General features: G+C 33.7%; 1 protein-coding gene across 6 annotated transcripts in view; it reads right to left on the bottom strand.

The window, feature by feature from the left end:
• Positions 1-13,805, bottom strand: part of LOC126734759 (guanine nucleotide-binding protein G(o) subunit alpha) — a 144,727-nt gene that overhangs the window by 31,270 nt on the left and 99,652 nt on the right. For all 6 annotated transcript variants that reach the window (XM_050438474.1, XM_050438479.1, XM_050438477.1 and 3 more), the window contains exon 3: positions 5,760-5,802. In XM_050438474.1, the coding sequence (XP_050294431.1) occupies positions 5,760-5,802 (43 nt within the window). The remainder of the gene's footprint in view (positions 1-5,759; positions 5,803-13,805) is intronic.

Raw genomic sequence — 13,805 nt, 5'->3', positions numbered from 1 at the left:
AGAAAATTATCAGCATCAGAGTTGAGATGAGAGAGTTTAAGATGTTTTCAAAAAAAAGGAAGATATAATGAAGAATCCGAATGAGTTGATTAATTTTAATAACATTTTCCAGATATTTAGGGCTAACGAGAAGCTTAGTATTCAAAAAATTGCAGAACAACTGTAGACTGATTAAATTTTATGACATGAGTGGGGCTGGATTAGCAAAGAAATTTAGTATTTAGCCTCCTACACGGCCAGACTTAACTCCGATGAATTTTTATATTTCAGGAACTCTTAAAGAAAACTAATTATAATCAGGCCGTCACGTAATGAGATATTGAATAACTCATCCACAATATTACAAGGTAAGTCCTTGGTTAAACCGATAAAATGCTAAGGATATCCTTTTGAACACTTACTTGTTCGAAAGCGGTTTCTCAATATGGTTTTAGTGGTTTCTTAATATGGTCAGTATATTAATTTGTAATTTGGTAATTGTTAGTGAAGCTAAGGATTCTAAAGATTAAGTAAAAAGTTTGACGAGTTATCAAACTGAAGAGAGTTGGAAAGATGTAATTGAGAAATTAGTTGCAAGAAATTGTCAAATAAAAATTTTATACATTAAAAAATAGACTATTTGATTTTGTAACTGTCATTAATAGATATATGTCAGTACTGGATAAAAATTACACTTTGGATTTATTTCTGATACAAGAGGGTATCAGGCAATTTTAAGAAAACTTTAAAATATCTTCTTCGAAACTACAAATTAACAAGAATAAAAGAAACAACACTGGAGAGAAACAGAACGAAGGAGACCAAAAACAAAAAGGAAAATGTTAAACAGAAAAGAGAACAAGACATTTCTAGAACATTAGATGTCAAAATTACAATTGCAGTAAAAAATGAGAAAGTAGGAAATCAAGTACTGCTACTTACTTAAATAGGCTAGCTATTGACTTGAAAAAAAATGCTGAATTACGGTATTTAGCGTCGTTCTTTATAAGATTTCAGCAAATCATAATCATTTACATCCTACTCATTAAGAACTGACTTTGTCAGATAACCATCAAACTTATCACATTGACGGGCCGAGCTAGATTAAGAAAAAGCCATTACTAGAAATAATTTTTCAAAACATTGGATTGATCAGGTAGGACTTTTTACTTGGTCTCCTAATTAACAGACTCGGACCTGATGAATAAAAATTTTACAATTCATAGATAAACATTTTTTAATGAAATTAATGTAAGGGATAACAGGATTAAGTAAAAAGCTGCTGAGAAATCTATACTTTAAAGATTCTGGAGCGAGCACCTATAGTAATGAATTAGTAAGGATTAGGAAATTGGAACTTGGTATTCGAAAAAAAAGGGTATTCTTTTACGAAACCGTCATAAATAAATATGAAATATCACACTTAGAATGAATATGATATAATTCCGATAACACTATTGGATTAATGACCAATTAAATATTTTATCAGAAAGTTTTTGAAAAAAAAAGTATTTTTTCAAATGATTCAATGAAGATTTCTGAATAAAAAGTTTCAACTTTTAATAGCGCTTACAGAAGTTGCATAAAATCTTCTACGTATGAGGAGATATTTGCAAAATATGTGAAATATATTGTGGAATATATCCAGCAGTTATTAGCTCAAAAATCGAAAAAAAGCGATATCTTTCTGTGGTTCCTTAAGTGGTTCTACGAGTAGTAGCTTTAGAAATTCTATAAGCTATGACAGTTTTATAATTAAACTAGCTATTGACTTTAAACAAAAGATTAGGGGAACAATACTTAAGACAGCTAATACTACTTCCAAGGTATAGCAATATTTGAATGGTCAAACAGCAGGAGTGTAAAAGATATTAACCCTTAACTGGTATGGCGGAAAAAAATCACGTTCCAAGTATGGTGGGGTTAAATTAGACCTTTCGATTTTTTTTTAAACTAAAACAAAAACAAATTAAAAATATGAAAATAATAATATATTAACAACTCTGAGGGCATATAAACCAAAAAAAAATTGCACTTAAAATAAAGCTAGACTAAAAAATATAAGGTTTTTTAAAAAATGGGCTTTTTTCAAAATGACTCGAAAATAAACTAAAAAACACAAAATTTAGGTGAAAAATTAAGAAGATGTTCTTAAATAAATGTGAAAACGTTCAAAACACTTAAAAATAAAATCATAAAAAGGTTTATAAAAAAACTAACAAACATGTTTGAACCGTCTATTATTGGCAATTATTGCAACGAATTCTTTTTACGCAATGATTTTTACAAACGTATTTATGGCAGTTATCACATATAAGTGATTGTTTATTATCATTGCGTGGACAAATAGAACACCTTGCACGCTTAGGTGGTCTTTCCCCATGTTCATTTCTGCCTGGACCTATCTTTGGAATCTGACCAATTCGATGAATAAGCGCTTTTAATTCCCTGGGAATATTTTCCATTTGAGATCGGCGAATTAACTGGTTATGTATTAGATCTCTTCCTAAGGTAACTAGGAACTTTTGGTGTGTCATTTCAGCCTCTGGATGAGCATTATTATATAAAATACTTCCATTTACAGCGCTAATATCCATCATTCGAAACCAAATTGCTTGCGGCCATCTTCTAGTGCGTCTACCAACTTTATAATTTGCACACGTCTGATCTAATACATCTACCCCTACTTTGGTAATATTGTAAAAATCTATCATGTCTGGAAGTTTATTTTCTCTAACCAAAATTCTATCATTATGATGAAAACTTGATATAAGACATACTGCTCGATTTTTTACTGGAACGTAAGATAGCAAAGTCACGTCTCTGGTAAATCCGAAAATCGAAGAATAAACCGGTCGCTGCTTATTTGGCAAAAATTCCTTTGGTAGGTACCTTTTGTTTATTCGGATAGTACCGACATAGGTAAGTTTACAGCGTTGTAGCTCTTCGACAAGCTCTAAAGAAAAAAACCAGTTATCCCCAGTAACATTTCGGTTAGAATTTTTCAACTAAAGAAAGAACATTGAGGGTGGGTAGGGTATGGCTAGCTTCTTAGGATTCTGCATTTGAGTGTCTTTTCCGGTATAAACAAAGGCGTTTACTAAATAATGCGTCCGAGCATCACAGAGACACATCATTTTGATTCCGTATTTTCCCGGCTTACTTTTGATAAACATTCGAAATCTACAATTACCGCGAAAACCAATCAACATTTCATCCACAGTTACATACTACCCAAATGAATAGTTTGTATGACAATTATTCACGAAGCGATAAAATATATCGGAAATATGGGCTAGCTCGTCTCCGGCTTCAATGCGCTGACTTCTGGTGTCTGGATCATCAAATCTCAAAGCTGTGAGGAGAAAATTAAATCTTTTTGCAGTCATTACGGAACGAAATATATCACGACCCGTGCCATCAGTTGCGAAAAGGGAATTAATATCTTCGTGGTTCGACTTGAATACGCCTGCCACGAAGAGGAGACCAAAAAATGCCAACATTTCGGTTTCGTCAACATGATTTAAAAATTGGCAGGATAAAGCATTGTGCCCATAACTAGCTTGCAAGCTCGTTATTTTTTCATTGGTCTTCTCGATAATTTGCTCGATTATTGTATCGTCAACTAACAGCTTAAAAGCTTCTGTGGCTGAATTTGGTTTGTTAACTCGTGCTGGTCCAGAAAGTCCTGGTAGATGCGAAACAATATTGCTTGCACGAGCACGGCTTATGGCAGGAGCAGTTGTTGACAATTTTTTTCTATTTTTCCCATAATAGTAGCTTCTTATGCCAATTTCACTCTCATCATCACTACTATCTTCCAAAATATCTGGTTCAATATCCAAATTTATTTCATCTGGCAAATTACCAACACCCGGTTCAGAATCACTATCGCTTGCAGAAATATGTTCACTAACGATAGTCTCAGCATCAGAAATGTGGCTGTCATTATCAAAAAAAGTGTTAGCAAGCTGTTCTAACTCGTGCTCTGTTAGTGGTGCCTTTTTATCCTTTAAAGAAGCCATTACATTAAAAATTAGAAAACCCAAAAAATTACGTTTAACGTATGGCGGGGTCAATTTTGACCCATTTAATTCGCAGACCTTAGCTAAACAAAAAACTCAAACGCGACTGCCACGCAGAAATCCAGAAATATTCTACTCAGTACGGCCGAGGAATACATGGAAGGCAGTGTTGCCACTTGCAATAGTTTTTCTTTAATAAATTTTTTTATTTTGGATGGGGTCAAAATTGACCCACCATACCAGTTAAGGGTTAAAAGCCAGAAGCTATAGAGACATTTCAAGATAAAGACCTTACTCGTATTCATAGAGAATCAAACAAATTTAAAATCATTAGAACATGTCCAGATTAAGTATTAGGGACTCGGAATTAAACTGAAAGGAGTTGTTGCCAAGCATTTCTGTTTAAGAAACTCATAAATGATAAGTTAGCAAGTACATTTTGCAAGGAGGAGAAAAAATTAAGCATTCTATTATATATATACTGATCTTGTGAAAATCAATCAAGGCGGATGATTAATGATATTCTGGGACAATGCTATTAGAAAACTAATAAAGATACAAGTGGTAGAAATTACACTAATGAGAAGTAATATAAAAATGTACAACTAAGATTACTATAAGTAGTTTATGAGCTATAAGTAGGACTGCGAAAAGAAAACAACCAGAACATGTTGCTCGATCTGGAAAAGATAACCGAGTTGTTCAATATGCTCAACGACAAAGTATCTAATGCCATGGGAGTGAATTCACTTAATATGTTGAACAGATTTAGCAAGTAGAGCTATTGCTTTTTTTAGAAACCGCGCCTCAATCAAGAAAATCGCAGCCAAAAATAACCATAGAATATGAAATACGCATCAAATGCGGACTGTGTATTCAGAAGACCTTACCACGATTCCAAGACCTTAAATATAAAAGAATTATAGAGTAAGGTATAAGGACATCATAGGTACTTATATCAGAAGATTTTAATCTAATGTTAATGAAAGATCATCGCTCAGCTGAAATAGAACCAACTGAAACCAATATGACATATGTATAAGAATTTGTATACATAATAGAGACAAAATGATGCCCAAAGATCAATTAAGAGGGGCTTTCCACTTGAAGGTGTAAATCTGGATAACCTATGATAATAGGATATTGGCAAATTGATAATGGTACATTAAGTTTTCGACATTCCAGACTGATGGTCTGGATAATGAGTCAAAAAGATGTTTCTTGAAGTTGTCATCTGAAGAGAACTCTAGAAAGCAAATTCTGCAAAAAATTAAGCGAAATGATGACGCCAGATTAATTAGAGAAGATATTTTAGATGCAAAACTAGCCAGTAAAGACAAAATATTATAGAAAACCTGGGACAATGCTGTTGGAAAACTGATAGCAATACAAAGATGAACTTGTTCAAAGAGTAGAATTATGGCATAAGCTGCAAAAGATTTTTGGAGAAAGCCTTAAATGAAGAAAAACGACATAAAGCATTTTTAATTCAAAAATGTCCACGCAACAAGATGATGTGAACATTTTGTTGAATGAACAACTGATGCAAGACCACTAAGATTTGTACGATATGGATGTACGATAATGGGATGGTTCTGTCTGCTGTCATTATTGCAGATAAAAGCACCTGAACACTATATGACGACCCTTTAAATCCCGACCCGAGAAATTATTTCTTGGAGTATATTCACGCTTGAGAGATTTTGATGTGATTAGAATAAGAAAAATCTAAATTATTTTATTATTTGTACTTACTTCATTTGTTTTACTATGGTGCTCTTTCCTGACTCGCCAGCCCCTAAAAAAGAAGATAAATATGTTAGTATAATATCTCGATTTAATATAGATACAGTAGGTACATATCAAAATGTCAAACTTATATCAAAGATAAACATACTATTCCCGACGTTTAAAAGATTTATATGGCAGCTAAGGTCATTGGCTACAATATTTGATCAAACAACTCATTCAATTCCCCAAAAGTGCGTTACTCCACATAACCTATAAAACTGAGTTCACACAGCCATATCGTAATGTTTTCCATAGTGCTGTATTGACAAAATTTCGTGAAACATTTGGTTTTATTACCCTTTTTCCTGGGTCATAAACTTTTTACGCCACTGCTAGTAAAAATGCTATAAAGCAGCTTAATATACGTCACTTTCATTTTCCAGAAAGACGTGAAAAATGCGTCTATTCACCTCGATGTTAATAGATGTGCTTTATAAAATAATTGGATATAAGCTTATCAGTGGTAAATTCGCAAGGCCCTCCTCCTTATTGATACCTGTTCGATATTATCATAATGGATGCCTCGTTTTTTTAATGTCGTACTTTGTAATCCTATTTATTTAGGAGTACATGTTTTATCTAAACTAGTTAGTGGTGACAGCGGGTATCAATAAATGAAGTATAATGGATCAAACTTTTGCACTATGACCTGTGGTGTTCCAAAGCTGTCTTTCATATATTATAGACATATCACAGATCATCCTGTTAGATTGTTCAAAGCAGCATAACAGTCTTTCTCCATTAAATTATGTCATCGCCCCATTGCGCATATATGTATGTCAATCTTAAGAAGAAGCCATTAAAAAAAACTGGCTACTAAAATCTCACTATTCGTAAGCCAAATTGAATTCAGAAATAAAAACTTTAAATCCTTAACTTATTCCATCATGCCGATGTCTTCAAAACTGCTCATTACATTTTCATTAAAAGTCTCAACTCTGTCAGGCAATTGCAGATTTATCGGCAAATGTAGGTCTGATATAAGACCCAACATAACCATTGGCCAGTCTAAAGAAAGCTAACGTATTACTAGTTTCTAGACAAATAAATTAGACATTTTCCCTCCGTACATTGTTTTCGATTCGAGTTATTTAAGTATCTAGCAAGAATAAGATCTAAGATATACACCTAATAGGTCATAAATCCTTTTGAATAGCTCATGAGCCTATATGCACAACAATATCAGTTAATGACCTTGACTATTGAATCTTTGGCCAAGGTGGAAAAGATTTCAGTTTTCCAGACAATATTTTCTGAAGAATTCGCCTGGATTAATGGCGATGAAATATAATTCTTCTACTATCTTAATGGCACGATCAAAGCACACGACGAAGATGGACGGCTCATTATTTATAAACAAACAGGTTTCTTTTTAGAAACCTGGTAATGTGATGGTCTTCCATCAAGGATGATATTTCATCTGCATTTTGATACTCAATTTCAAATACTCTGACGGTCGATTATCTGAAATATTGGTCTACTAGGATGTGATTATAATATTGTTGACAATTTTCTTTCGATAGGCAACGCAAAAATGTTCAAATAGAGATTTTGTTGATCTCTTGATATAAAGAAATCCAACACCAAGCCAGGCAGTCTATAGGAAATTACTATGTACATAGCTATTATTTACTGCACTAAATGTTCTCATAAGCACCTAAAGGAAAATGGTTGATCTGATCGAGAACCTTTAACACTCAAACTTATTTAAAATAAAACAGCATTAGGCTTGTGTCTATGAAATATTTAGTTGACAAGTCTATATCCCCTTGCACCTTCACCCTCAAATAATAACCAGATAGATCAGATTTTTCAAATTGGATTGCACTTTTTTCCTTATATGTCTTCTAAAAGTGGATTGTCAATTATTTCGGAACCAATCAATCATATAATTCTTTTAGAAGCATTAAATGTATATTCCTTCTAGTTATCACGAAGTCTTTTAAAATTGTGAAAAACTGTAAAGACCTATCAAGGCAACTGCCTTTCATCCATACTGGAACAACTCATATATCAGTTAAAGCTTTAATTAACTTTGTGTCGACCATAGTGCGGGAAACCCGTGAATTGCACTTGTCTATAAGAACCTGTTGCAATATGATGGTATTTAGCCTCTTTAGCCTAACTGCTTGTTCATATTTAGTTTTATTTTAAAATAATTTAAATAACTATTTCGTAATTTTTTTTTATCTTGATATCACTTCAGTTCTCTATTAATTAGTACCTGAATCATTTTAAAATTCTGTTTTTCTTACTTAATATACATTTACGGATGTAATAATTCTTGTAATTGGCTTTAAAGCCCTGGATTCTATCATTAATTTGAAGCGCGCATCATCAGGCTATTAACATAAAATGCAATTTATGCCATTACCGAGGTTATTGGTCAGTATCTTTAGTCATTACCCAGATTGGGATTATTAGCTTCGGCTTTAGTGTGTCACTCCAGCATGTCATTACTGGAGCCAATTAAATATTTACTTCGCCTACTACTAAGCTCCATTTTGGGCTACTCCTTGGGTTTTTGCTAAAGAGAGAATTTTTTTTCCAAATAATTGGTCTTAATAACAATCTATGCACCTAATTGGGTATTGCAATCTTTATGAAAGAATGATACTGTCTTCTATAAAATTTAGAAAAAATCATTAGTTACATTTTTCGTCTGGTGCTCAATCGATAATTATTATTAATAAATTGATTATTATATCCAAAAATACATTTTCTGTTAGTAGTTTTTTAAATAATACGTAAGCTGTGGAAACTACATCTAGTATTTTTTCATGTAGATTTATGATCACATCCATACCTTAAGAAAATTGAATTAAAAAAAATCGTAAAATACGGTTTATTGACAATTAAATGTTATTTGCTAAAGTCACAATTTATTTCCAAATCATAATTTGTAAGTATGATTTCAATACATTACAGCTTTTGCTGATGATACAACTATTTCATGGAATAATCTGCATAAAACTGCGCTACTAAATTTTTAGCGGTGCGCATTTAAATTTAATTTAGCGCGCGGAGATTTAAATTGTGTCCTTAAGAAATATTTGTGAGCGCAGACTATCGAGCATACTGCCTCAAAATGCTTGTGAATCAAGAACTGTTAACACCCACTCCACTGACTTATTCTTTATTGCATTACTTTGGAACTATTTTAACTGTATATTGTTCTATTATATATTTTTTCTTGACACATTATTTATTTGCCTCTTTCTTGCTTTTATTTGATTTTAAGAAGCAATAAAGCATATTTTATATTCAATTTGAATTTATCAACTTGATCTGCTGAATAGGCTTATAGAAAGAAACAGACAAATGTATGTAATGTAACAGTAATTCTTGATATCTTTTTGTCATTACCATTACCATCATCATGATCACTACCACTGCCATAACCATTTTTATCAAATGTGAAGAAAGTCGAACCCACAGTACCGAAACATCGGCCAAATTGTAATAAATCCTATCGAAAAAGGTTTGTAATTTTTTCCTCATAGGAAAAATTTTAAGTTTATTTCATCACTATGCTATTTCGTTCCTCATATAACTGCCTGCATAAGTTAGAAATTGTAACTTAGTTCCTTACATACAAAAACCATAATTTTATTCCCACGCTTCATGATACTTGGTTCTAAACTCCTTTATTGCTTTCTATATCATCTAAAAATTGTAGTTTAGTTCATACCATCCAAGAACCATCATTTTGGTCTTATATTTCATAATGCTTTATACGAATTTTCGTAACCTCTATTGCTTTGCGTTTCTATACTACTTCCTGCATTTAGAACTAGAACTAGTTTATTATATACAATATTTCTCATTTAATTAGCATGCTTGATGACACTTGTGTCCGAGATGGGTTGGGTTGGGAAATCATGACCTGCTGACATGACTTAAATATATAAAAACTATGGAGTTTCCTTCATCTCTATAGGATTTACTTTCTCTTTCACTGACAAACTAAATCTTTTTTAATATTGAAATTGTAATTTATCACTTTATTCCCATAGTTTCATGACTCTATCATATTTTTTATCCGCACTAATATCGACCTAATCCTTTAATTATATTTTTCATTCAGTAATTAAACTCACACATCTAGTGATACATGATACATTCTCAATACTTCAGTAGCTTGCTAAATTCAATGCTTTTTCCACAAAAACATACCTAACCTTTTACTAATTGTACCATTGCGTTATGAATTTTAATTCCTAAAAATTGCCGACCCTACAAAAATAGCTACATTTACATATCATTAATTAAATTAAAATTACCCACACATGGAATCATGGTTAGAAAAGTGTGGGGAAGGGAGGGTAGCATTAAAAAGGAAATTCAATATTTCTCTTATATCGTTCGTTAAATAAATAAAGAAAACACGTACTTGTTTTCTTGTAAATGACGTCAAATGGAAGTAACATAAATATACAAGTTTAACCGAACATGTGTTTCCCACGACTGTATATATTATAGTCAATGCCTCCTATAAATTTAGAAAAAGATTATATATTGGATATATTTCGGAATTATCATCATTTGATATTAGAAATTCTCAATGAAAGATTTGCCTTGTGGAGTTTGAAACGGTATTTTAAAATAAGAGTAATGTTAGATTTGTTAATATTGAATGAATTAGATGAGCCGGATTAGAAATTATTTAATATTTGAGAGCTTTTCGCAAAATAAATGCATTGAGATATTGCATCTAATAGCTTATTATTCACCTAGCACAATAGCCTTCTTATAAGATTTCGGAATAATTAGCTTCTTTCCTAGTGTTTCCTTAGATCAGGGTTTCAGTTCTTTAGTAAGTAAGTGCAGGTCACTCAAAGCTGTTATAAGAACTAGTATTTCTACCATCAGCTTATCACATAGTCTGCCGTATCATGATATAACCCGATTCTTTGCAGTGTCCAGTTAGCCGTTCTAAGGCTGCTCCTACATTGGAAGCGGAATTTCTTCAGACTTGACGGTCTGAGCGGGTCTGACCGAGTCTGACGAAAACAAACACAAAGGCGCCGTGTTCCCTCCTACACTAGAGCCAGTTGTCGTGCCGGGAAGGAGCGACGGGTCTGAACTGGTCTGACAACAACCAAAATAGTTTGTTTTTCTCCCAGTTGGTTCGTGTTTGGTGTTCCCATTTGGCTCGTGTATATAAATCATAATAATTGTTGTTGTAGTACTTGTAGACAAAGGAAACTTGATTGAGTTAGTGCGTGAGAGAGTGGCTTTGTGGGACGAGAGGGACAAAAATTACCACAACCGCGATTTAAGGGGAAAGCTGTGGGATGAAATTGGTAAAGAGCTTGGAATTGAAGGTAATAAGTTTATTATTACTAGTTGATATAATTATTAACTTAGTTATAAATAAATATGTATATACAGGGTGCCCCGTAATTATTAACGACAAAAAAAAACAAACATTTTCATCATATAATGTTTAATTCCATAGTGCAGTATTCTGTCTGCCTCGCTGTATCTAAGGTTTATCTCTTATTGTTAACGTTGAAGACCATTTCATTCTGCCACGAAACACTTCCAGGGCCATTGAAGTAGTCTTTGTAGAAATTTCTCACGTTTTGTGCAGCGGTAGAGGATCTGTTAAATCGTCGTCCGCCAAGATCTGGTCTTTCATGTTTTTATTGGTATTCCTGTAGAGCGTCTTCAAGAACTCGTTGATTCATTGTAATATACTCTTTGTCAATAATCAAATTATGCAGAAGGCACATGCATTTGATTATTTTCTCAGCTTTTTCTACCTCTGTTTCCATGGCTTTGTAGAGTAATCTCCATTTTGCAGTTAAAATTCCAAACGCGCATTCTATACACCTTCTGCACCGTGACAATCGATAGTTGAAAACGCGCTGTGCTTCGGTAATTTTTCTTTGACTGAATGGTTTCATTAAAAAAGTCTTTAAAGGGTACGCATTGTCACCGACTAGAACAAATTGAACCAGAGTGTCACTGTCATCGATTGGTGACGAAGCTGGCAACGTTTCAGAGCAATTTTCAAAAAAAGTTGAGATTGGAGAACGCAAGAAAATTAAGGAAAACTGTGGTACGTCAGGTGCTGCTGCCAAGTCCAAGTGGGTTTATTTTGATTCATTGAGCTTCTTGCTTCCTATGATGAATCCAAGAGCTACTTCAAGAAATCTTCCTGCATCTCAAGTAGCAAATACACTGATGGACATGGAATCAGGTGAAATTGATGAAACTCAGGAATCAGGCAAAACTCCTCGATCACAACATGACTTTGACGTCCACACTGAAGATAAAAATGTTGATGAGCCTGAGGAACTTACACAAGTAAACAAAGCTCCACAACCTACTACCACCTCCTCGACAGAAGAGAATAAGTTTCGGTGCCCCGGACCAAAGAAAAAGCAAAGCCAAAATATTCAAAACGAGGCACTAAAGTTAGAAAGAAGAAAAGTGCAATTGCTGGAATCTCGTTTTTCGGCATCACAACCGACCAGTTCAGCAGAGGAGGATGACGACCTATAATTCTTCAAAAGTTTACTTCCTTCGCTCAAACAATTACCACTCCTAAAACGAATGAAATTACGATCAAATATTCTGAATTGTGTCATCGCTGAGCTTGAGTCACTAGAACCAAGCAACACACCATGGACATCGCCATTGACCTCACCCTCCACGAAATTACACAGGATACTACCCCAATCAACCGTATGCATCCAGTTCCTCGGATACAACAAGCTCCATTCTTTCTCCATGCCAACCAGAAAATTCGGAACAAGCAGAATCTCAAAATATCTCAATTACCTTGCGAAACTTAATTTAATTTTTTTACAATTTAATTTGTTGAAATAAATATGTTCTAACTTACATATTGCCGAAATTGTATTAGACTCGGTATTAAAGTAACTTACCTCAACAAAATCGACAGTTTTTCTGCTGGCTCTATACAATTCCTGAAGTTACTCCACTTCTGTATGTCCCCTTTTATGTGTGACAAGATGTAGTCAAACGTTTCAACGGTCATTCTGTGATATTTTTTAAATTTGTCTGGATAACCACGCATAGGTAAGCAGGTTAAGTAGTATTCGCTTTGCCTGTAGTCTTCATTAAACTCATGAACCCACTTTCTCGTGGGTTTATTGAGTACTAAATTTTGTTCCATTAATATAAAATCAAAAAGTTCCTCGTCCATTTTTAAATTCAGATAATCACAACTGGGGCAAAAACTTCCTTTCTCGTCGAGAGCTCACACTGTACTGCATACTGAAACCACTTGCAGTGTAGGAGCGCAGGGTCTGGTCGGGATGTGTCTGGTCTGGTCTGATTTGGCCGGGTTGGCTGACCAGATCCCATCTGCCTCCAATGTAGGAGCAGCCTAAGACTGTTAATATATCTTGTATTAAAATCAGTGATGTCGACGTACAGCTCAATATCCTTTTGCTGTGGTGTGTCTTATTTTTTGATTCCAGTAATTTTAATCGAGGAGTGCAATGTTAGATTATAGATTAGGTGAATTGGAGAGTTATGGGAGCGCCTCTAAACTACATTTAGAGCTGTTTGTCTTAGCTTGCCCCTTTATTTAGGCTAAAGACTTCTGCTCTATTTCTCTCAAACCTAAGCCTATATAGTCTTAATGTTGCTTCTTCTTGATGAACCTAATGAGGCTCGTATCCGTGATTTTTAGGGATGTCAGATGTTTATTTAGTTTACAGTATGCAAATCAACTATTTTCCTAAAAACTTTCCTTGTATCCTGCCTTTTTGCGAATATTCAAAGCTGCGGAATTCAGCTTTTGGCCCTCATTTTAAAAAGTTCTTCTGCAATACCAATCTGGGCATATTAAATTGAGACTTGAGCCTTATTTGACTAATTTATCTGCTTCCTCATTTCCCTGATGGTAAATTCTTTCTGGTATACCATGACATGATCTGCTACACTTACTTATAGTTTTTTTATTACAAGAAGAAGAGAAGTATCTATTTGAAATAGAAGAATTACTTTTCTGGAGGCATGTAATATATA

The sequence above is a fragment of the Anthonomus grandis genome, chromosome 4 (genome assembly GCF_022605725.1).
Source record: "Anthonomus grandis grandis chromosome 4, icAntGran1.3, whole genome shotgun sequence".
Classification (NCBI taxonomy): domain Eukaryota; kingdom Metazoa; phylum Arthropoda; class Insecta; order Coleoptera; family Curculionidae; genus Anthonomus; species Anthonomus grandis.
This window is presented reverse-complemented; position numbering and strand designations above follow the sequence as displayed.